This window comes from Falco biarmicus, chromosome 8 (assembly GCF_023638135.1).
Source record: "Falco biarmicus isolate bFalBia1 chromosome 8, bFalBia1.pri, whole genome shotgun sequence".
Lineage (NCBI taxonomy): Eukaryota > Metazoa > Chordata > Aves > Falconiformes > Falconidae > Falco > Falco biarmicus.
The window spans coordinates 37,776,746-37,801,396 of NC_079295.1; the positions used below are offsets into that span (position 1 = coordinate 37,776,746).

Here is a 24,651-nt window from a genome sequence, read left to right on the forward strand (position 1 = left end):
TAGCAGGTGAAACCAGTGTGTTCCTTAAGAGATCTGTAGAAGTAGTGATAAGCTCATCATGTTTGGAGTCTGGGAGTACTGGTTAGGTAAAATACCTTTGAGCTTTTCTTCTGTCTTTTGAAGTAAGACAATGAAAGCAAACTTGCAGAGAGTAAAATCATCACTGACTGCTGCACCACATTCAGTATGGGTATTTCACTTCATTAAAAGAATCAAACAAACAACAAAGGTACTTAACACCCTTTAAAAATAATCTCATTTCCCTTTTGAAAGCCAGAAACTTCTTTTGCCTCATCCATTAAAACTTGTTTTACTGTTCTCAGTGCATGTTTCCTCTGATGGTCAGTGACTTCTGCCTGGCAAAGTGGCCACACTGACTGGTTTGTTAAGCCATGTCCAGACAGGTATGGCTGTGCCTGAAAACTCTGAGGTGTTGCAGGATAATGTTCCATCACCTCTGCTGCTTTGTTCATGATAGCCTGTGGAGGAATAAATGCAGGTTCTAGCATGAAAATCGTCCCTCTAAGTTATTTTGTCCTGCAGATAACAGGCCTGTCTTCCTGCTTTTGATTTAATTCTGCCCAGTCATTCTCAGACTGGTTTTGTGAACTGCAGCTCCCTCTGTTCCCAACCATTTGATCTAATAGGCTGTGGTGAGGGTTTGGTGCTTGAAAAACCTTTCTGTCAGAGCTGATGACAGCGGCTACTTGGTGATTCATAAACATTTTCTCCAAAGTAGTATTTAGTTTTCTCCCTAAACAGAGCACAGTACATAGCTGCACACTCACCCTTGGTTCTGTGTCTGTCTTCTCACCTTCAGTCTACCCTTGCGAGGTCTGCTTGGCCCTGGCAACCGTCAGTGGCCACAGGAAGCAGGCAGGGCATGCAGTGGCCCACTCAGGCTGGGTGTCAGGCCGGGGGCTTCCTTCCTCATATACTTGTGTACTTCAGGATAGCATCTTTGAAGCTTGTGTTCTTTCACCTTGTAGTTTTGGTAAATATTCCCGTGTCCCCACCCAAATCCCGATTAATGGATTAAGTGAGGGGTGGGACGCAGTACTGCTAAACTGCTTCCCTGCTGTTCTCTGTCTTTTGCTATATGTCTGAGCAGAGCATCTAATGCTTTGTTTATTCATTCTTCATTGTTCAGTTTGCTGTTGGTTGGTTTCTTGCTTTTTAAAAAAATATGCATCCAGACATATTAAAAAATAAAAAGGACTGTTCCTCAACACAGGCTTCCAGTATGATATCAAGTATTTAAAGTTACTGCTTTTCTCCCAGTTTTCTCAATCTAAAAATTTGATTGGTTTAGTAAATTCATGCCCAAAAGAGTGAGGTATAAATCTGCTCCTCAAAGGTGTGTCAAGAGCTCATGAAAATCAGTTGTCTGGTCCTAATGCTGTAATGGCAAACTTTACAAAAAGCTGAAGCTGTTCAGAAGGATCTGAAAAGTATACTTGTGTAAAATCATGGCTTCTGTCACAATCTGAGATAATTAAAAGCCATCCAGCAGGTGGAAGCAGCCTCTGAAGTACAAATGCCCTGGGTAGAACAGGTACAGAGACAAGTCAACAGACGGACCTGAAAATAACTACCTTTGCTTAGAGTTAAATTCTCAGTGAATCAAACTGATTTTTAGCTGTGAGACGGGGGGAGCAGCTGACTACAGGTAGTTGGCCTAAGGTCACTGGACACTTTCTGAAGAGGATACTATACAGCAGTTATTTGCAGCCTTTTTCTGTTTAGAGGCCCCTTCAGAGCAAACTTGGCTCGGATCTGCTGTTCCTTCATAGTTACCAGGAGCTGACTGCTCTAATGGACTGAAAGAACCAAGGAACAGGTTAGAGGTGAGACAGTTTTGTGCATCTCATGCAAATGATAGAATAAGGAGTGGGCTGTATTTCTTGGTTTTCACTTTGGAGAACTGAAGAAGAGCAAACAGGTTCAGTAAGGCTGAGGTAAGCTGTTCCAACACTTCCAGGATATGGTTCTTTGTACAGTCCATCATGTGTTTGGGAAACAGCTTCAGTTGTTATCATTGAACAGGATATGCTTCCAGAAATAATGGTAATATAAGTACTAATATTTGCTTTATAAAAGATGGATGTTCACAGGTATCCTTCCTAGGAATTTTACTCAGGGTGGTTCTGTACAGAGAATTAAAACAAACTGTAATCCTGTAAACCAAATCCATGTAAAGACAGCTTCCACAATCCATGTGATTCCTACTTAAAAAAAACACAGGGCAAACAAGTTCCATTATCTTCAAATGTAGAGTGATTGTTTGTTACTAGTTTTCATTTATGGAAAGTACTAATTAAGTATTGAATATTGCCATAAATGATTACAAGTTTCATTTGGGAAAAGTTACTTAGGAGAGACAGCTGAAGTGTATTTGTGATTACACTTTCATGTCCCAATGATCCATATCTTGAAGGAGAACTTATTCAATGATTATTTTTTTTATCTTGTCATAGTAGATCTGCTAATAAAGATCTGTTAACGGGTTTGATTGTATAGCATCTGTGTTCTCATCTGATAAAAACTGAGAAATACTTTTATTTTCAAGGTTTTATACTTTTGTGATTCAGAGCAGTTCCCATGTCAGCAGGCTTTAATGTGGAAGCTAATTCATATTGCGAGTGAGAAACCTACCAGAAAGGCAGGAGTGAAAGCATCTACCAAGGATCATAGCAAGTCACAGAAAAATTGTCCTTTCCATAGGAATAATAAACTTGTTCACATAGTTACTGAGTTGCATGTGGTCTTGCAGTGATGTCTTACCAATGTTTGCATAAAACCTTGTTCCTACATGTTCCCTATCCTGAAGGCAGAGTTCCAACATGATTAGTGATGTGCAATCATATCTTCTGAGTAGGACAATTTAACACTGTTCTATCAGAAGTAAAAAGACCTATATAGTGAAACACTCGGATGTTGCAGGGAGATTGTAGTTTTCTGATGTCACTTTAGTGATAGCAGGAGATGTTTCTGTACTAGGAGAAAACGTTGCCTGGCAGGAGCAATTGTGACTTTCATCTGGTTTGATCAGGGTTCGTTTCACTTTTTAAGCAACTTAATGGAGCTGCTTAAGTGATAAGCTGTGCTCCTGGGAGGAACCTGTCTGAAGGTGACAGCAAACCCTCCCTAAAGGAGAGTCAGCCCAGTAACCTAGAGCTACCCTCTGACAGGCCCACCTTCTTTCACTAGCTGTGTACAAAGGCTAGTGTGAGTAGGCTGACTAATTTCATGTCTTAGCTGGATGTGATTAATCTGGGCATGTGACTCAGTTTCTGATGGGCAGGAGAAATTGTAGTGCTCTGTTAAGTGATAATGGCAAAATGGCTTTATGGGCTATTAAAAAGTTCTTCAGAGTTGGTGAGTTGACTTAAACTGTTTTTCAGCTTTGTGCTTCAACAGGAAACAGGCACACAGTTGTGGTGATTTATAGTTCTTCAGTTGAATCTGTTGGTGTTGAAGATACAAGGCAGCCGAAAGATGTGTGAAGAAAATACTACTTCAAATGCAAATTTCTTACCCTCCCTTGAGAAATCCCAGGGTTGTTTGAATGTATTCTGCTCCCAGGTGCCTAGGTGCTCTTTTAGGACTGAATTATGCCTGTGTGGGCAACTAATACCTTGGTACTAATAACTGAGTGCTTACAAGGCTCTAGTTACTCTTCAAATCAAAGAAGATTCTGAAGAAAGTTATAACATGACTGGAGCGATCAAGGTGGTGATTTGCAAAGGTGATGTTGAATTAATGTCTTTAGTGGTATTGTACGATGCATAAGTGCTTGCTTTTATAAAGTGTTGCATGAAGATTCAGCCTGCAGATTTTTAGTACAAGTGGTCATTAATGTGTGACACCTAGCCTGTCTAAATAGCAAAGGCATCATCCTGTTTTCAAGTTTAATTTTCAGATGCATTGTTTAGTAAACACAGTAATATGGATATGAAAATATTTTTCACCTCACACTTAAAAAGGATGAACAAAATATATTAATTACTTTTTTTAGGAGAATTACTGAAGTTTGAATTGCTATCTTGATACTATAAACCTGCAATAAGTGGCAATGTCAAGGGTTCCTACCCCACCTCCTCCTGGGGAGATGTCCAGTGGACCTGTGGCTGAAAGCTGGTGTTACACACAGGTAATTGCATAAATTCTAATGGCTTTATTTTTTTAGTCAATTATAATTTTTAAAAAAATAGCTAAAATTGAGTTGTGCTTATAGTCCAGCTAGTTCTCATATTTAATGCTTTGATATGTAAGTTAAATTTTAGTGACTTTTTCTACATTTTTTGTTCAGGTTAAAGTAGTAAAATTTTCCTACATGTGGACCATTAATAACTTCAGTTTTTGTCGAGAAGAAATGGGTGAAGTTTTAAAGAGCTCTACCTTTTCATCAGGGCCAAATGACAAAATGAAGTGGTAAGGTCTTTATTCTAGCAACTGCTTTGTTTGTTTTTCACTCACAAAAGCTGGAAAGTTAAATTGCAAACAAATATTAAAACTCAGACATTATTGAAGTTTTGCAATAGGTATGGGTTTGTTCTAATTTCCAAGTTTCAATAGTCCTAACTGAAACATTCGTTTCAATAGCATGTATCATTGGATCTTATAAAAATATTTCTGAATTTGTTCTGGGTAAAATTTAAAGTACAATTTCTGTTTCTTTCAGGTGCCTGAGAGTGAATCCAAAGGGATTAGATGATGAAAGTAAAGACTACCTGTCATTATATTTGCTTTTAGTCAGTTGTCCAAAAAGTGAAGTCAGAGCAAAATTCAAATTTTCCCTGCTGAATGCAAAAAGAGAAGAAACAAAAGCAATGGGTAAGGGAATCTTAATGTATTTCATGTGGATTTGTAAGAATATCCCAAAGAAAATCTGCGTTGTAATTTTTTATAGTTGCGAACAGAAATTAGTATTGAGATAAACTTTAAAATATCTTTTTTATATCCTTTTAGAAACTTAATTAAAAGCCTTGTTCACGATTCATACATTTCTGATCACTGAGCGATGTTAATTCTATCCTGAGCAGTATAAATTACAGCGCATTATTAACTGCTGTCACTCCAGATTCTTGTCACTTAGCATTTCTAGCAGATTATTCCTGCTTCCTGTTAGTACGGGTGTATTTTCTTGTTTCTAGCTACAGTGGAAGTAAGTGTTTGATTTCCATAATTAATTAGGATAAACATGCAGGGTTGTTGGGTTTTTTTAGACACTCCTTTACAATGTTTTGGTCTATTTAATCTGATTTACACTGTAATCAGCTCAAAAACATGAGTGATGTACCCAAGGAATTAGAAGACTTTGAACTAACTGGTAGCTTGATTTAATTGCCTTCTTGGTATGAAAAATGTATGGCTCTTAGTCTCAAACTTGTAAGCACCACCTTCATTGGAAACACATTTTTGGGAAAGCTGGAATCATCATGAAAACACATAATTTAATGCTGGTCTGCACCAAGTTTTTGCTGTTGCTAGTCCTTTATAAGAAGAATCTGTGTACTTTTCTTCCCTCCTCCTACTCCAGGACTTAAAAGATCTTACAGGGTCTGTTCTGTTGCAAGTTCTGAATTTCTTGGAGACATCTGCAGATCTCCACTACTCATACCCAAAGTTCATGCTACTTTCTCCTTACATAACTAGGCCCACTTGTAATCTTTGCAGTAAATCCACAAAACTGAGTTCAAATAAAAATTAAATAATTGGACTTCTCAGGTGGAAAGTAAATTAAAGAAATTGCACTCTGTATATCCTCTTCTGCTGATGGAGCTGGTTGCTTCAGCCCATGCAAATCACCTGGTTCTGGAGCTTATATGAACAAAGGTACACTTCTATACATTTGGTGGATCATGGCTTTTGGCTTTGAGATAGTATTCCAGTCCACTACTGGACTGGTGTATGTAATGAAGTGAAACGGCAGTGTGTGCATCAAAAAATATTTTGAGATAATCACAGTATCACAGAATTATTGAGGTTGCAAGGGACCTCTGGAGGCTGTCCAGTCCAAACCCCGTGCTGAAAGCAGGTCAGTTAGAGTAGTTTGCTTAGGATCTGTCATGCTTTGAATATCTGCGAGGATGGAGGCTCCAGAACTTATCTGGGCAACCTGTTCTATACTTCTGACTGTCTTTTGCCTTAGGGGTTTATTGCTGACTCTTGTTCATTTGCTGTCTGCTAGGACCCCAACTGCCAGTCACCTGTTTCTTCCTGGTCAGTAGGTCTAGCAGCAGACACCAAGCATGATATTACTTGCATGGGGCTGCCGTCTAATCCCGACCCATAAACTCTCAACTGGTTTATCTGTTGCAAGTAGAGCTCTGTGCATTCCTGCAGTTGTCGTGGAAGGGGTAGCTCCCTTCCCTCACCTTCCTGGCATGGCTTCCCTAAAGAGCTTGTACCTGTCCACTGCAGCACTGCGGTCACTTGAGCCATCCCACCGTGTCTCTGTGAGGCCAGGGAGATTGTATCCCTGCAGCTGCACTCAGACCTGTAGTTCCTTCTGTTTCTTCCTCATGCTGTATACATGAGTTTACAGGCATTTCAGAGAGGCACTCCTGAAGAGTATTTGCCAAGTGTTACCTTAAATGCTAAAAATCATAAGGTCTTAAAACACCAAAATCCAGTGGGTAGATGCATCTGCAGCTTTTGCAGTAGTAGCTGTCCTGTATTTGGCACAACAGGAACATTAAACATCTTTTCGTTTTGGGAAATTACCAACAGAAATCTTGATTCTTGGGCTTCCCAGCCATTTGCCATCTGCTTCTGGAGATGCTGTGTTTTTATTTATACAGTATAATGATGCCTGACTTAAGATGTCCTTTGTAAATTGATAATTCATGCATAGACAACTGCTTCAAGTGGTGAAGCTGTGTATAAAACAGGTAACAAACTAACATTTTAACATTATTAGGAGGAAAATATGTGTAGGCTTTTATGCTGCTTTATTTTTGTGGTTTTGTGTACTGAAATTACTACTGATCACCTAATTTCAGAGCGTTCACACTGGTTGTTGCTGATACAGTAAAATCAAAGTCTGCAGAATAAAGAATTGGGCTGAATATAGAGAACACATTTTTGAACCTTTTTAAAATTATTTTGATTTTTCATTCTATTTCTTAAGGTGTGTGAGTTTTTGGCAAGTTGGTAAAAATGTGAAAACACTAATCCAGATGCCAAAAAACCCTAAACAATATATATATATTTTAAATTAAAAAAATGTGAACAGTATTTTACATTTGTTCTGTTGCCCTCAAAGCCCACGCTGCACTTCAGTAAGTGCATTTTAGCTTTGCTTCTGTGCTCTGCGTCGTTTTTTTTGTTTGAATATGTGAGTGTAATAAGGTGACAAGGGTAGAGACACCTCATGCATTCTCCGTTCCTGGGTGGTGGTTCATTGTGTTAAACCCACCCACCCCCAGTCAAAACCTGTACAACATTTTGCTTAATTCTAGTGAAAAACTTATGAATATCATTTTTCCAGCTATTGGCAGTGAGGACAACGTATTTTACATGTAACATACAGAGTGTGTTGCATGGTCAAGTCTGTTTCAGTGATGCTACCAGTTTATCTAGTGTAGAGAACACACTTTCCTGATGCCTAACTTGGGCATTGTAGAAGGAATGATATTTTTAATATGTTCTGTAATGAAAAATACTTGGCTTTTATAACATACTTTGGACTTTAACTTCTAATTTGCTCTCCAGAGGGCTAAAGTATCTATACAGCAAATGAAATGGTGACATCTTTCTCACCCAGCTTTTTTGGAATGAAAGGAAAGCTCCATCTTAGAGAACTCTTCTTGAAATTACCCGCCCTCCCCTCCAGTCTTATTTCAGAAGTATTCTTGCTCTCTTCATTTTGAAGACTCTTTCTAAACATAATTCAGAGTATGATTTATTCTACTTACATTCTCAAAGCTATTCCCAAATAACTTCTTTCCCATGTTTTAGTTCCATGTAAAAGTATATGGTGCTCTTTACTGTGGTTCGGTTTGTGGAACAAGTGGCCACCTTTCAGTGGACCTGCCATGTAAAACAGCTAATCTTACTGAATTAGTTGTGTTTGCACTAATACGACCTTGGAGAACCCTTTGTGGGCTATGAACCTTAGAGCTGGAAGAAAAGGGTTGTGTGATCACATCAAATCTGATGGATTAAAAAAAAATAATTCTCCTAACTATGGTTAAAAGGTAAATATAAATATCTTTCTATGGCCAAAAAAATAGTTTATGTGAAAGCTTTTATTTCTGTTTTGCTTTTTTAATGCTTTTACTGTATTTCAAAATAATTTCAACCTGTGAAACAAGATTTTCTGTTTCAAGAAGAAGTCAAAACAGATTATGACAACTGCAGAAGTGTTGTCAGAATGCATTTGTGATGACAAACTCATTGTAATGGTACTTCCCTGTGAACAATTTCTGTTTTGACACATTGGCATTCTTAAACACCAACTGAAAAACTCCTCTCTTGCTGGATAGTGCCTAAGATAACATTTAAGGAGATGATATAGTCTGAATTGCAAATTGTGCTCTACTGTCAAGTGTTCTATGAAATAACACCATTACAACATTTTAAAAAGTTTTAATTTTGTGGGGTTTCTAAGAGTGTGACACATGATCCAAATGTGTTAAATTGATTCATTTCTTGATTAACACTTAGCCTTAATATAGACTTTAGGTGGTGTTTTGTGTTAAGATTTTTATTTAACTTGCTTTATTTGTGCATAACTATTTTTTTATCAGAAAGCCAAAGAGCATATCGATTTGTGCAAGGCAAGGACTGGGGTTTTAAGAAATTTATCCGAAGAGATTTTTTACTAGATGAAGCTAATGGTCTTCTACCAGATGACAAGCTTACATTATTTTGTGAGGTGGGTATAGGTTCTTAAGTAGTAAACTTTCAAATAAAATGTTTTCCGCTCTAGTAGATAGATGTTTATGTTGATTCAAGCAGTAATATGCTATAAAAATTGTCTTCTGTAAACTATAAATATATTAAAGTACATATTTGCTTTGGCTGTATTGTATTTGTTTGGTTTTTTGGATACATGTTACTAAAGTGTAGTGTAGAAGAAGTCTGAATTGATCATTTATAAACTGTTGGGCTTCTCCATGAATCTACCAGATTAAATTAGAATTGACTGTAGAAATACTTAGTAAAAGGTGGCTGATACATGCTGTCTATAAAAGTACGGTTTTACTGAGGTCACTTTTATTTGAAGTTGTATTTGGAATTATAGGATTGTTTTTCAATATATAAGCAAAAGGAAATGTCTACATGCTGGTTCTCTTAATTTAAAAAAAAAACAAACCTATTTGTCAGTCTGTATTCCTATAATATCATAATTGACATCTTTAACCATTGAACAGGCCTTTCCAGTAAATTAAACACTTCATTTTTATAATAATTGTTAAACATTTTGTTTTTTGAACAAATGCAAGTATCCTGTAGAAGGACTGCTTAATACTGAGAATTGATGTTGAGAGCTGTGGTGTAAATGTAACTTGATGGTGCATTATGGGTCACTTCTACTATATCAGTTACATTGCTAACCTAAATTGTCATATTAAAATTCAGAGAAAAGCTTACTCAGTGTTTAAAAATGGAAACAGAGGAAGTTGCAGTTTAAGTACAGTGTATATTAAATATACATTGACTGGTTATCTTTGGTGCCATAAAGTGATTAGTGACTTAGGAGGATGATAGATGCTCTAACTGCTCCTATGTTTGCTTTGATCTGTGTATTTACAGGAAACGTGTAAAATTGTTTTGGCAAGATTATAATTTAATTATATGTCATTATGCTGTGTAGGAAGAATAATTGAAATGTGGCCCCTGAGACTAGATATTGCAAGTATAGTGCATCTTATTTTCACTTAGACAAGTTAAATTAGCTGTATGATAAATTTGTTATGAGTACAGTTATTTGGATGATAAAAACAGATGTAACAAGTGTGTTATTCTTCTGTAAAGATACTTTTGAGTATTTTCTCATTTTAAGTTTTCTTTGTAATGAATACTTTGATATAACTGAACACTTAAAAATTGTTTGGTTTTGGAAAGAGGTCGCTATCTAATCTTAGAGATAAAGTTTTTAAAAAAATAAATGGAACAAATACTGAATTTTCCAGAAGAAATATTGGTTACGCTTTGATGGTAATCTTTAAATATAACTGTGTTTCCCTACAATGCTTCTCCGTGTTTTAATGTGAGTGGCTTTTGTGAAGTGTTTGACCTACCCTGATTATAAATGCTGAAGGAGGTGCAACATTTGAATGTGCACAGTGAACATGTTAAAATAACTCCTGGCGTGTTTCAAGCTAAAGCAAAAAAAAAAAAAAATTGGAAATAAACATATTTTTTAAATGTTGTTATTTGGATGTGTTCTAGCTCTTCAGCTGTCATTAGAAATAACAGATGTTGGCTGAAGGACCTGTTTCTATAGACAAATCTGAAGTTTTTGTCCTTATAGAACTTAAGTGTAAGTTCTAATTTCTGTGTTTGCCTTCCTACTTGTACCCTGCTTGAAAGGCTGACTTACCACTTCTTTAAAACTATATTGCACTTGGCTTGATTAAACTTGCCAGATAGAGCAAGTATTTAGTAAAGGTCACTGAGTACCAACTGTGCTGTTTGGCTCTTCTTTTCTCCCTGTTGGGTTGCAGGAGGATTATTTGGCCTTCCTTGGCAGCAAAGATACTCCTTCTGTGTTGCTAAACGTTCTTAAGATCAGTTGGATGTGTTCTTGGCTTGGAAGGTGAATGGTTGTTAAATACTTCTTGCAAAGTCAGATGTTGCCACCACCAAGTGACCTATTGATTTAATACAACTTTGTACTTTTATTTCTTTAAGAAAACTGATCTCTTTCACTCATTCTCACTTTCCATATGATTTGAAATTACTGAAGCCTTGCAATTATTTTCATTTGCTGATAGAACAGACAATTCTCTGCAGGATTGTTTTTCCTAGTGAGTACTTTCACAGATCTCTTACTTAGCTTAGGCTGAGTAGTCTAGGGTATCACTTACAGCATCTTTACTATTGGATCACCAGAGATTCAAACCCAAGAAAACGATAGACGTTATCAATGTTAACTGTCATCACACACAACTTGTTCAGGTTCTAGTTTATAGATTTTTATATACCTTTACACGTGAGGGTAGGCAATGCAAACAGGACCTGTGCCCCTAGAGTATGTATGCTGTGCAGAAGCTTCATGTTGGATTGATTCCTAAGTAAATCAGACCTTGTAGGGTACCTGGAAGTCTTGGCTAGACTGCTGTTAGTTTTAGCATCTTCATTCCTGCAGTTTAGTGAAGAAATACCTTCACTCTTGTGAGTGATTTTTATGAACACAGCTCTAAGGTGCCTGAAGTGTAAGGATTTGTGTCAAGTGTTGAGACAATCGTAAACCAGTCACTTTTAGCCGAGGATGAGTTTTCAGTTTGTATGTAGGATAAACTTGATTGGATTTCAGCTTGATTTAAATAAAAAACCTACTCGTTAAGCTTACTGTCAGGACAAGTGAGATGAAATATCAAACCCCTGTGTTTGTATTCAGAATCTTTAAATCGTTATTATCTATAGACAATACATGCCAGGCCACTTAGATGCAGGAGACTTGAACTAAAATCTTGCTTGGCTTATATCCTTAAAGGATGTCTCAACAAATGGTTGTGTTGCACAACTGTCTATATATTAGCCATTCTGAAATAGAAGCTGGGAACATCAGAGATCAGTTTAAGTACTTGTAAAGAATGTGTAGATGAACTTCCTAGGCACTGCCTGTAGCTAACAAGAGGCTGCTCTGCAGACAGCTTGGGTCGTGAAGTTTTAAGAAGCAGAGTTCTCCGTTGGCAACAGAAGACAACTTTGCTAAGCTAAAACTTTGTTGTGTGTATGTATATCTCCTGAAATCACTCTGTGTGTATGAAAACTGTGAAATAGAGTACACAACAGCTCTATAGATTTTTTTTTCAGTGCTGTAAATAGCTAGTCTTACTGTGAAAGTGAAATTTCAGTGCTTTGGGGTATATATATATATTTTTCCCCCTTAAAAGGTGGAAGAACATAAAGGATTTTATTATAATCACAAGGGGGTATGGGATGAAACAGGGCACTAAGCAATGATTCAAATCCCCAAGCTTCTGTCTTAATTGGATCGTCCCCCTCTTCTGATCTGGAGCTTGGTTTGCAGTGCTCCAACTTCTGTGAAGCTTAGCTATGCTATTTTTGCTTTATGCCAGATTTATTCCAGATGCTGTGCCTCAGGAAATCAAACAAAGCACTGATCTTAACAGTGTCAGCATTTCTCTTGAATATATAATCCTAATTTTCTGTATTTGGGAGATGCAGTTATCAAGATCTTGTAGTATGGCTCTTCCTTATGAAGGTTTTATTCTCAGGCATGTGATCTCAGACAGCAGAAGTGAAACTTGCTGGATTCTTCTGTTTTCACAACGTACTGATTAAAATGACTTAGTATGTAAAGATACATGAAAAAAAGAATGCTACTGTCTTTATGTAAAAGACTTGATGGAAAATAATAGCAGTATATTCACTTCAAATGCGCATATTTTGCAGTTTTCTTAACTAGTTCTGTACGAAAATTATATCCTGTGACCATGTGTTTCATTATTGAAGTTACCTACTACATCTTGTATTTCATTGGCTATTATTTCTAAAATAATGGCTTTTAATCTCGTTTGGAAGACAATCACTTGTGATTCCTGCCTCAGTTGGACACAGTAAAATGAAATAATGAAGGAACTATGTTACTTGCACTTAATTTGCATTATCACATTGCACGTTAAATATAAACTTACTGTAATTAAAATTAGAAATATCATACTATTCAAACTTTATGTGGATCTTCACATTTTCAGTGACCTTGTGATCCTGATGATCTGTTTAGGATTTTGTAGTGTATATATTTTAATTACACATGCAAAGAACGTTAAAGTGTTAAATTTATCTCTGAAATAGCATTAACTTGCTTTTTGATCCCACTGGTATCCCAAAACCCATATCTGTCCTTGACTTACTTACTCTGGCATTTCTGTCAGGTGGCATGTGGTGTTGTGCTCTCTCTTTTTGTTTTGGTTGGATAAATACACAATATTAGAGTCTGTATGTAAAGCTGTGTTTGTTTTATGATACTTAAACCAATGCTTTACAGTTTGCTTTTATGGCTCTGGCCTAATGCCAGAAACTGCTGTTTTTTGCTTTGCTTTGGAATTGCTGAAGTTCTAGCAATAGGTACTGTAATTTATTTATTGTTAGCATTCAGTTATGAAGGAGTTGTCTTGCTGTGATTTTCTGTTAGGTAAGCGTGGTCCAAGACTCAGTAAATATATCAGGACAGTCTAATACAAACACTTTGAAGGTACCTGAATGTCGACTAGCAGAAGATTTAGGGAATCTCTGGGAAACAACAAGATTTACAGATTGCAGTTTTTATGTAGGAGGACAAGAATTCAAAGCTCATAAATCTGTCCTTGCAGGTACTTTCTACTTTTGTATTGCTATTATTTTGTAATTTAAATTGCTAAAAGTTTAAAATTTGATTATATTTAATATTTACCTTTCTTGATACAGCACGATCTCCGGTTTTTAATGCAATGTTTGAGCATGAAATGGAGGAAAGCAAAAAGGTAAGCCTGACAGAAAACTTTACCTGTAAATATTTGTACCTTATGAAAAAGGGGAAAGTTGCAGAGATCTTCAAGTATTGCCAGTTGAGGAAGATGAGTACTGCATGGTGGTGCATGAGTGGAGGAGGTACTACTCCTGAACACTCTCCTGTTGAGTTCTGGGGGAGTTTCTTTGCGTAGAAAAAGCAGATAGGGCTGACCATGCAGATGTTCTGGAGGGAGGATTTGTTCTTTCAGGTACTATCTGCCCGAGATCAGTGTTGGTTGGTTGTTTTTTTTTTTTAACATTAGCTACTGATGTAGTTGACCTAGTAATCTCTTCCCCTTTGTGCTTTTATTCCTTCACGTAAGCTGATTGACTTGATTAAGATTTTGCTGTAGTGCATTAAAACATTTTATATGGTAGCTATGACACAAACAATAGGTGAATTATGACTCAAACTAAGCCCCGAGGCAGTGAAGCTCTCCTCATTCACAGTTCCTGCAGGCACTTGACCTGTATAAGTGTTCTGGAAGGGTAGTTACTTAATCAGCAGAGAGCTGCTTCTGCTTTTATGAGGGGTTGTTTGTGTATTTCATGAAGAATAATATCTAAAATGGGTTGGTTACAGGCAGAATCCATGAAAAAGCAAGGGACTGATCAGCTCCCTCAAGGACTGTAGTAGGTGATCATCACTTAGTTACGGAGGCTGCAATGGTGCCACTTGTGTGAACAAATAAATCAGAGAAATATGGTGCTGTAGCACAACAGTGTTTCACTGACGTGGTGTTTTTCTCCGCTGCACTTCTCTAGTCTGGAAACTTTCACAGGTAGAATTGGAATATTGGAAGCATTTTATCGAGATTTTTGGACTGAAAGAAACTTGGACGTGTCACAGCTTCAGTAGTGCAGCCCTACTCCTAAATGCTGTATGTGGTTCAGTGGACAGGGAACCAGAACGTTTACATCTCATGGGCTGATAGATAGCCTGTGAGTTTTGTACTCCGTTCAAAAGTCTGTTGCTTGCTTGTATATCTTTGACATTATTTCCTACTTCATTAGTTGCTTATAGGGAATACTATTAGAGCATGGGTGAAGCACACAATACCACAGTTCTATCAGGACAGTCTTCAGCTACACAATGTCAGCTAGATGTGCTGCTTTGTTTGCTTTTTGGATTCTGAGAACAAAACAGGCTGTGTTGACTCAATTTAAGTCAAGCCAAAAATGGCTCACTTTGTCTGCTGCTCTGACTTGTGATGTTCCAAACACATCATTGTCAAGCTGGAAACTCTGCACCACTTTTAAATATTTCTGAAACTGTGCCTTGAGTTTTATGTACAGCCTGTGCAATAGAGTCCAGAATTAGACATTTCTAGAAAAAAAAGCAGCAATAACTTTTTATTGTTGAGGCTTTTCCAACAGATTTCTGCCTGACTTTAAGAGCTACTGATTTTGATTACTTTTTGCTTAATATGGTTGAATGTTAACTTAAATGTGTAAGAATTTTTGTATGATGGATGGCAAATGCTCGTAGTGTCCGTGCAGATGATACTTGATATGTTCACTTTAAAGTTGTAGCTAAACCAGAGGCTTTTATTGATTATTCTTCTTCACCAGAATCGTGTAGAAATAAATGATGTAGACCCTGAAGTTTTTAAAGAAATGATGAGATTCATTTACACAGGAAAAGCACCAAACCTTGAAAAAATGGCTGACAATTTGTTGGCAGCTGCAGACAAAGTAAGTAACGGACTCCGGTTCTCAAACCTAATCTTTGTAACATTCTTCTAAAATAAAAGTATCTTTTCAGTTTGATATATATTTTGATATTAATATGAAAACCAGATCTCATCAGAAATGGAGAAAGATGGGAGAGAACAGACTTATCTTTAGCAGTAGAAGTCTTATAAATATTTCTTGATCAGAAGTTTCAGATATTAATTATACTTACTATCCAAATTTTTTTATCAGCAATATGATTTGGAAAATTGGTCTCAAATGAAATGTATTCTAGATCTTCGTATTCTTAAAGAGGATTTATACAAGTGTTTGAATTAACTCTGCTCCCTAAAATACTGCTGCTTCAGACATTTTTTGTCTTCCTTACAAATATAGTAATTCTAATCTTTCATAGCTTCTGTATTGGGCTCTTTTCTATTCTTTAAATTGTTGCTCTGTGAAATATTTTTTTTACTATTTTTGAGGTGAGGGGACTTATAACAGCACAGAAATTAAGGTGAGATTATTCCCTTTCATAGCATCATTTACAGTTTTTCTTACACTTTAAAAACTTGACCCATACCTTGGTTTTATTCTTCACTGCTTTAAAACTTGGGTAGAAATTTTAGTTAACTTTCCTCAGAGGGCACACAGTTGTCTTTCCCTGAGGAGGCGTAAGTAGTTTAGAATCTGGAAAATACTAATTTCAGTTTGTGTAATTGGAAACTTTTTTCACTCTCAGTTGAGTGTGGCAATTTGTTAAACTAACTTTGCAATTTCTGCATTGGCTGTGCAGTCATATCCGTAAAACATTAGTGATAAAACCAGCCTATTCTCATAATCAATCTCAATTAAGTCATTTAAGGTAGTGTAAGTCATCCCAGTAGTTAATTTCAAGAAACACTTATTTCTTTTCTGGCAGCTTAATGTGTTCTGTTTTTTGGTGTTTTTTTTGTTTTCATCATCTCTTGACCTGATGCTGCCCTTTGACTTACCACTCTTTTCACCTGTCACTGCCAGCATCTCACCTTCCAAAGCTGATGGTCTTTTGTTAAGTTTCAGTACACTCAAGCAGGAAGGGGAAATGGTGGTGTTTTATGAATGATGGCCTTTATTTAGGGCATAATTGATAAATGTAGAGAATATTATAATGTACAGTTGCATGCTTGTCCACAATACCAGAAAACAAAAATGGTGATCTAGGAGGTCCCTGTAGCTTTTTGTAACAGTAAAAAACTGCTAGAAAATTTTTGCTATTTGTTCTGAATGTGAAATAATAGTAATCTAAGAAATGAGTGTTCTGCATATTACCAAAGGCATTACACTGCTGAATTACCTGGTGGGTACAGATTGTTGCAATTTATATGTATTTACTGTAAGTAGAGGTAACCTGAGGAATACTGTAGTAATAAAATGGAAGTAAAAATGCATAGGTCTAGATAGATGTTAGCCTAATAAATTGAGTTTTCTTAAGTGGTGTTTCTTTGTTGCATGAACAGTTGCTAACACAAACGTGTGACTGGCAATTTGAATATATGCCACTTATGTGGCTGAAATTCTTTTTGGACTTGAAAACTGTATCTGAAAGATGCTAAACTAAATGGGATGAGTAAGATCTCAGTAGAAATGTATACAGCTGAATGAAACCTGTTCAGACCATGGCATGCCTCAAGAAAGCACAGTTTATTCACGCAAATATAATGTGGGAATGCAATTACTCAGTTTTCTGGTAGGCTGTGTCAAGGGTATGGAAGAAATTAAGAAATTCAGATGGGGATGGGGCTAAACTTGGAACAAGGTAGTTTCAAACAGGCTAATGTATTTTCCCTTGGACAGTTTAACAAATACTTTCCATTGTATAATTTCTTGTCTCTTGCTTAGAGATGTAACCCCATCTAATGATGATTTTGATAAAGAGCCCATGTCTGTTCCTTGCTCTTTTTTCCCTTACCAAACTGAAGGAAAAAGAAAACTTCTGAATAAGTTGGTTTTGTTGTTTTATTAAAAGTTCTCTTAGTAAGCATTTGCTCAGTTTGTGTCAAACCTAATGCATTTCTTACCCTTTGAGGACTCATCAGTGCAGCATATTGAATTTTGAATTACCTGTTTGGAAGCAGTTTGTTAAGTGTGGGAGGCACCAAGCATTTTCATGACTGGATCTGTGTTAAGCTGTAGAGATAACGGTAGAAAGAACGAGTTTGAAGAATGATTAGTGTAGTTTTTTCTTTTATCAGTATGCACTGGAACGGCTGAAGGTCATGTGTGAGGAAGCACTGTGTAGTAACCTCTCGGTAGAAAATGTTGCTGACATTCTTATCCTCGCAGATTTGCACAGCGCTGAACAGTTAAAAGCACAAGCAATAGACTTTATTAACAGGCAAGTAATATTTGAGACTCTAAATATATTTGTATTTATGCTTTGTGTACCTTTTCAATATTAGCACAGTTCTCTCTTACAGGTGCAGTGTTCTTAGACAACTTGGGTGTAAAGATGGGAAAAACTGGAATAGCAAGTAAGTTTCCCTACCTCACAATGTTCTGTGCAAACAATGCTAAACAGACTGCAGATCTTAAGAACTGTTGATTCATTTCCACACTGCTGAGGGCAGTCACTGATCGGAAGTAGGCTTCAGCAGATGCTAACCCGGTTGTGATTGTGACTTCCTCCTTAAACGACAGGGACAGTTAACTGCCCTTCGGTGTGAGATCGTAACCGTAGCTGGCTTTCCTTCCTTTCCTAGGGACACAGCAGTGCTGTGAGGTGGTGTCAGCAACCTTTATGAAGGAAACCATTCTCTTGACTAACCAGGTTTGTGGCTGGAGGAGTGACAACCCCAGTGTGGTTTCCAGACTTCCTTAGGTCAATCTGAGCCTGCAGCCTTTCCAAAGAAAGGAGGGCAGTTGCTCTTTTTGCCTTAGGCAACATGTTTGTGCACCTTCCCCCATGCCAGTGCTAGTATTGAGGCCACACAACTGGTCAGTCAGGTCCCTCTGATCTGGCTGAGTCCGTAAGTGCTCATGCCTACACTGGAAATAGGTTGAGAATATGTGGGACTGTAGGACAGATTGCAGCATATGTTTAGAACAGCTCAAGTGAATCATGGAATAGAAGACAGCCAGCTTCAGAATAGCCAGTGGTAGGCTGGAACAGTAAAAGAATAGCAGAGCACTTATTACTTACGGTCAGAATCTCCAGAGAAGTTATAAGCTGTGTTGTACCAGTTAATACTAGTGTTTCTGCTTCTTTTTTTTTTAAAAAAAAAGGCCAGAAACATCTTCACAGGCCTATTGATTAAGCATTACATGGACAAGGAAGTGGGTGGTGGAAGGTAAATAGTAAAATGCCAGTAGGAAAATTAAAAAAGATAAGTCAGAATGCACAATAATGTAAACTAGTTGACATGTTCCTTCTCAAGTGATTTGGAATTTACTGAGCTGAATTCTGCCTTTGGTAATTGGTAGTGAAGATGCTGGTCATTTTAACTTCAGCTAAAGCATCTGCAATAAACCAAAGAAGTAATGTGAGAGGGCCTGGTTTAATTTACTGGCTCTGGGCACCGGGGAGTATGAACTTTGGTTTTGTTTCTTCAGGCACTTACCTTTACTGACTTGCAGCAGAAGATTAAAGGCTTGCATTAGAAATCTGCAAAAGGTTTTTTTAGAGATCGTATAGTGTAGAGGTCAGCTGTTAACTTTATGCTTGACAGTGGTCCTGAAGCAGTGTGAAGGTGCTCATGAGAGGCTTTTGAAATTGCAGGGCCGTGGAAACTTGGGCTTGAGGCATAAGCTGTTGGTTCCAAATTACAAATTGATCCTGTGTCAATGTGGGATGCATCCCAACCAGTGTAATATTCTTCATGTACAGAATGGATTTTATGGTTTTATTCTACATTATTTCATAAGAAAGTAAATACATAGTCTTTAATCACCTGGATGTCAGTGTTCTACTTGCTGAAATCTGTTGTTCCTTCTGTGTTAGTTCAAAATCAACAGTGGCCATTGAAAGTCATTCTAAATGTAGTCCGTTATCTTGTACTGAAGAAAGAGTAAATGTTCTCAAGTATGCTCTACTGGTACTGTAACTGCGAGCTCCCAGTAAAGGGTTCTGTAGTTAGCCAGCTAATCTGTCTTTGTGGCTTTTCTAGTGCATGAACTACATCATTTTTGCTGCAGTTTCAGCTGATTCATCTTATCATCCTTCTCTCTCCCCAAACTGAGCATGCCCTTCTAGGTAATGAGGTTACCGTGTCTTCCCTTGCCTTTTGTCTCTGCACTAGACCTCACTTCTAATTTCCCTCTTATTTTTATTGGTTTTCCTGAGCAATTTCAAGGCAGTTATCTTTACACGGTGCCCAGTATTGGACACTATTTGCTACCTGAGGTCTTGCTGGTACAGAGTAGAGCAGAGTAAGTACCCTGTGTCCTACATGTGATGATATTAATATAACCAAATTGCAATTTGCTGCCTTTGAATGGCAATTTTACTGGCATTCATAAAGCCTAGTGTCTGATAGTGCTCAACTGCTCTTCTGCAGTAGATCTGCCTTGCCTGCTCTTCTCCACTGTGCATTTGTGCATTTGGTTTGTAAAATTGTGTGACCATTCTTAATACTTCTGTTTTCAGCCAAGCAACAGACATAATGGAAACAGCAGGTTGGAAGTCCATGATCCACTCCCACCCTCACTTAGTAGCAGAGGCCTTTCGCGCACTAGCATCTGCACAGTGTCCACAGTTTGGCATTCCACGCAAACGGCTAAAACAGTCATGAAATCTTCCATGAACTTTAGAGAAATTGAATTGACTCTACTCCTCCATGTCCAGAGGTGTTTTCACAAACCATAACAAGAGTTTTTGTTATCCTTGTCCACAGAACAGAAGCTGAAAAAGCCTATTGTTTGCTTTTCAGATGGATAATTTATGGTTTAATCCTCAGCTTTAAATTAGACTGATTACTCTAATTCACTGAAAGGCCTTAAATTATCTTCAATGACTCTCTAGTCCATATAGTTTAATGTATCTTGATTTTTTTATTATTATTTTTAAATGTGCCTTGTCTTTTTGACTAGGCTCTGCAGGATTGCACTAGCTCCATAATGCAGTAAAGTTGATAACTGAAGATTAATTTTTGAAAGGGATCTTCCATTATTTTCAGAAGAAAAGAAAATGATTATAGTTTGGTCCTGTGCTAACTGGAAGGTTTTAACTAGCCTCTCATTAGAAGCACTTGAACCAGAGGCACATCATGTACCCTAGACAAGTGCTAAATATAGGGAGAGCCTGTTTACCTTCAGCAGATGCCTATAGGCTATTTATGGCAATATACTGCTTTGAACATAATTTATTTTTCATTGTGGGGGCAAATATGCAATGGTTTGGCCCAAAAATGTATTTTCATTACAGTTTGTAATGCTTATTGTGTGTGTGTCAAAGCTGTCCAAATGGTAAAAAGAAACACAGAATAAACCTCTTGCTTGTGTTTCTTTACGGTCCATCATTAGTTTACATTTAATGCAGAACTGACCGAGAGGTAAAGAGTTCAATGTGAAAACAGAATAGTGTTGTGTATGGAAAAAATATCCCACGTGTATGGTTTCATAGAAAAGTAAAGGATGCATAGAATGACCAAATGTAAATTGAAGAAATGGGCCAAATGGATTCTGAATATGCACTTTTAACGTGTAACTTTTGTATGTTGTGTGGTACATATATATTTTGCTTTTGATGATAATGAGGTACAGGTAATTGTGGCTTAACTTTTTAGATACATTTTAAGATGCCCACAGCCACATGGGATTTAGTTTTGTTAGAAAGAAAGGCATGTCTTTTTAAGACTCAATTGAAGGTGGCTATTGCAAGCTTTCATATTTAACTAACAGAATATTTTTCGCTTATTTGAAAAAGGCATGTGAATGGTAAAATTTTGAAGGGATTTTTTCCCATCTTGACGGATGTGCACAGCTTCCATTAACACCTAAGGAGGTTATGTGCACATCAAGAGGAATATTTCCCCAAAATGTCAGATGGTATTTGCAAGCAGAGACTTGCTCAGTCTTGCATTTCAGTTATTGTGCTAGCATTGTGGATGGTATTGAAATTCTGCATAATGTGAAAAGGATGAAACATTTGTAAACTGCTTGTCATGGGCCAGTTCCTTATTATATAAATCTTAGCTTTAATATCAACATCCTCAGTGTTTGATAGCTTTGTTTACAATTGGGAGGAAAATTCTGCAGTAGTGCACACTCTAAATGTTTCCTGAGTTATTGCATTGAGTTTACTGTAATAGTGATAATATGCTATATTTCTTTTCTGGGAAGACTTGGGTTTAGCAGTGGGGAATGGGAGGAGATCTCACCTAATTTATAAACATATTTGCATAAGGGTTTTAGTTTCTCTATTAAAAGGAGTTATGCAGGGAGGAGAGAGGAAGAATTTCAGATTTACCATCTTAAAAATCTATCTCCATCCTCATTTCATTAAGATTCACCTAAATTTGCGCTGAACAAAATTTTTAGAGGAAAGAGTGTATAGTTTTATACTTTGGCATCTAGTAAACCATTAGCAAAGATAAATTGGAAAAAACGCCCGGTCCAAGTTTGAAGAATAAAGTAACCTCTAAATGTGCATTTTCTTCTTACCTTCTAACTAAATCTTTGATGGATAAAGTGTAAAATCAGAAACTTTAATAGTATGTAAGGCATCAAATTATATATTTACAAAGATTTATCCTTTTATCAATTTTTAAATATTTATCTAAAATAAGGTCTCGTAAGCATTCTTCACAATAAGATGTAAAGATAATTGTTCCCTCCAAAATAGTGATGTTTTTGCTGCACTGTGTAATGCGTTAGAACTATATATCCTCATACTTATCACTGGTAAAACTTGCAGCTCTGACATACGAAGTGACTTGAATATTTAATGCTGTAATGATTGTCCAGTTCAGCTTGTTCTAAAGTAACAACATACAGTAGTCAAATGGAAAGCTTAGACTTCCATGAAAACTTTTCTTTTAGAAGCTTAATAGCACACTTTGTACCAAAAAATGTCAGACACTGTGCTGTACTATTGTCTTCATCATAGAGTGTCCACTTCTCAAGTCAGGCAGTGTATACCATGCATTAACAGGAAAAAAACCCCACCAACCCAACAAGAATGACAATTGATTTGTTTAGATTTGATTTTATTTATTATGTATGTTTTCAAGGTTTGTCAGCTCTTAAGAAAAAGGTAAAATGGTTGCCATATTCTTAAGTGAGTGCACTAATTTATTCACTGCTTCTATTCTTTAATAACTACATGCAGTGTTCTCACTGGAACGGGATAGCTGGTAATTGCAACCTTCTCCTTTGGATTCAGTAGCTTTTTTTATTCTCCACATCTCAAGAGCTTGCCCTTTAAACCTCAGTTGCCAGTTCTAAGTGCAGCAGATATAAGACTATCTCATACAACGGACAGGTTTTTTTTCAGGCTGAAATCTTAGCGGGGGTTTCTTAGTTTTCTATACAGATTAGGAATATAATGTATGAAGGTGCCATGTTTTGGCTTGCCAACACTACTCCCTCAGATACGTGTGAACCACCGCTTCCATACTTCTCTGGGGAGAACCCTGCATGTGTCCTGTGTGTGCGTGCGCGTGTGTATGACTGTGTGGTGTTTTTTGTCAAGAATGACTTTGACTTTCTAAAAATAAGGACTCAAATTTGCTGTTAAAATGCTACTATGTATTATATATATATCTTATTTTTTTTTCCCGTTTGAACCTCTCCTAAGGAGATACTTTGGGTGGAAGATGCTTCAATAAATCCTTATCTCCTAGTCCATTTACTGCATGCAGAAGTATGAACACATTGTGCCTTTTAGGAAACTGTTGTAATGATGAAGAGAAGATTTAACAGGATACAAGATCTTTTTAAAAGGGATTTTTAAAGGTGAAGGAGAATGCTATTTGATACACAGTTGAGATGGAAAAGTTACAAATTACCCATGTGAGCTCTCTTGCATGTTGATTCTTGCTTCCTAAATTCAGTTTCACTGAGGTAAAAACTACACACAAAATAAGCATTACAGATACAAGTTAAGTAATGGTATATTTTTGTGAAAATGTGAAAATATTTGCTGTTACAAAATAAGTGTATGTCAAAATGTGATAATCATGGACACAAAGTTAGTTTTACAAGTTACTCTAGTTCTGATGTTTTTCTAAACGTTGAGTACTTAGTATAAAATTCACCTTTGCACAGAAGGTCAGTAGAAGATCTACATGGAGATTATGTTCCTTTTAAATGCTCGTGGTAAGATTTCTCCCTTGGGAGAATAAAACTATGTGCAGTATTTGAAACTGTGTTTCATAAAAGACAGTGAATTGCAAATGTGAGGTATTGCTACCTGAAATATTGTTGAATTTTACAGTTGGTTAAAATTTCTAAGCTTAATTGATTTATTTTTTTGTAATTGACAAGTGGAATGTTAACTGTCCTCTTTGTCTGGTGTTGATAGCATATTTAGTGCAGAGTTTAGCTCCTTAGCTAACAAGATACTGACTTAATCTCATAACCTGGCTTCTGCTTACAGTAAATGGACTACGTTTGTAAAGGGAATTCACTATTTCAAGTGTTTTGCAAGGAACTTCACTGTATTTGTAACCTGGTTTTTGAAGGCTTAAGATCAATGAGTCCTATTTTAGAAATTAAACCAGTGAAATAACTTAGACCTGTTTTGGGGTGGAAATGATTAAAGAGAATTCAGATATGTAAACAGTTGTATCAAACCATCCAGCCTTTTTTATCAGCTGATGTTAATGGTGAAATACTTTTTGTACCTTGTTGCTGAAAATATTTTTGCATTTCAGCACATCAAGTTACAATAAAGTTGTTACTTATACAGAATGTGTCTGTGTGGCTTGTATATGTTTGGTTTTTTTTTTTTCCCCCTGTATATGTTCCCAATGGCTACCTTAACCTTTCTCAAAGGAGAGAAGCATTTTATTAGCACTGTCAATCAGTCTAGTGTAAAATATGCTGCTGTCCTTCTGGAAACCTTTCCTGGGGAGGATCATATTGCAGTCTTGCTCTGATCTCCATAACTTTGTTATTTTTTCCATTTTGACACTCAAATAACTTAGACCTCCGAACAGCTTGTAACTTGCCTGAGAAATGACTGCCTTTATACAGACTGTCAGAACCGATGCTCAGTGGGAAGAAGAGTTGATCCTGTGGTAATGAAGATGGGCCTCATGGTTTCCAAGAGATTTGGTTTCTTTTTCCATTTACCATTGCAAA

At 36.8% G+C, this 24,651-nt stretch overlaps 1 protein-coding gene across 1 annotated transcript in view; it reads left to right on the plus strand.

Moving 5' to 3' along the window:
* The window catches only part of SPOPL (speckle type BTB/POZ protein like), a 37,510-nt gene extending 13,252 nt beyond the window's left edge, over positions 1-24,258 (plus strand). The window contains exons 2-11 of the mRNA XM_056348925.1: positions 4,019-4,153; positions 4,313-4,434; positions 4,685-4,836; positions 8,757-8,884; positions 13,340-13,517; positions 13,612-13,667; positions 15,268-15,390; positions 17,604-17,746; positions 17,829-17,882; positions 19,994-24,258. Coding sequence (XP_056204900.1) covers positions 4,076-4,153; positions 4,313-4,434; positions 4,685-4,836; positions 8,757-8,884; positions 13,340-13,517; positions 13,612-13,667; positions 15,268-15,390; positions 17,604-17,746; positions 17,829-17,882; positions 19,994-20,138 — 1,179 coding nt within the window. The 5' untranslated portion in view covers positions 4,019-4,075 and the 3' untranslated portion in view covers positions 20,139-24,258. The remainder of the gene's footprint in view (positions 1-4,018; positions 4,154-4,312; positions 4,435-4,684; positions 4,837-8,756; positions 8,885-13,339; positions 13,518-13,611; positions 13,668-15,267; positions 15,391-17,603; positions 17,747-17,828; positions 17,883-19,993) is intronic.
* Positions 24,259-24,651: the final 393 nt, after the last annotated feature.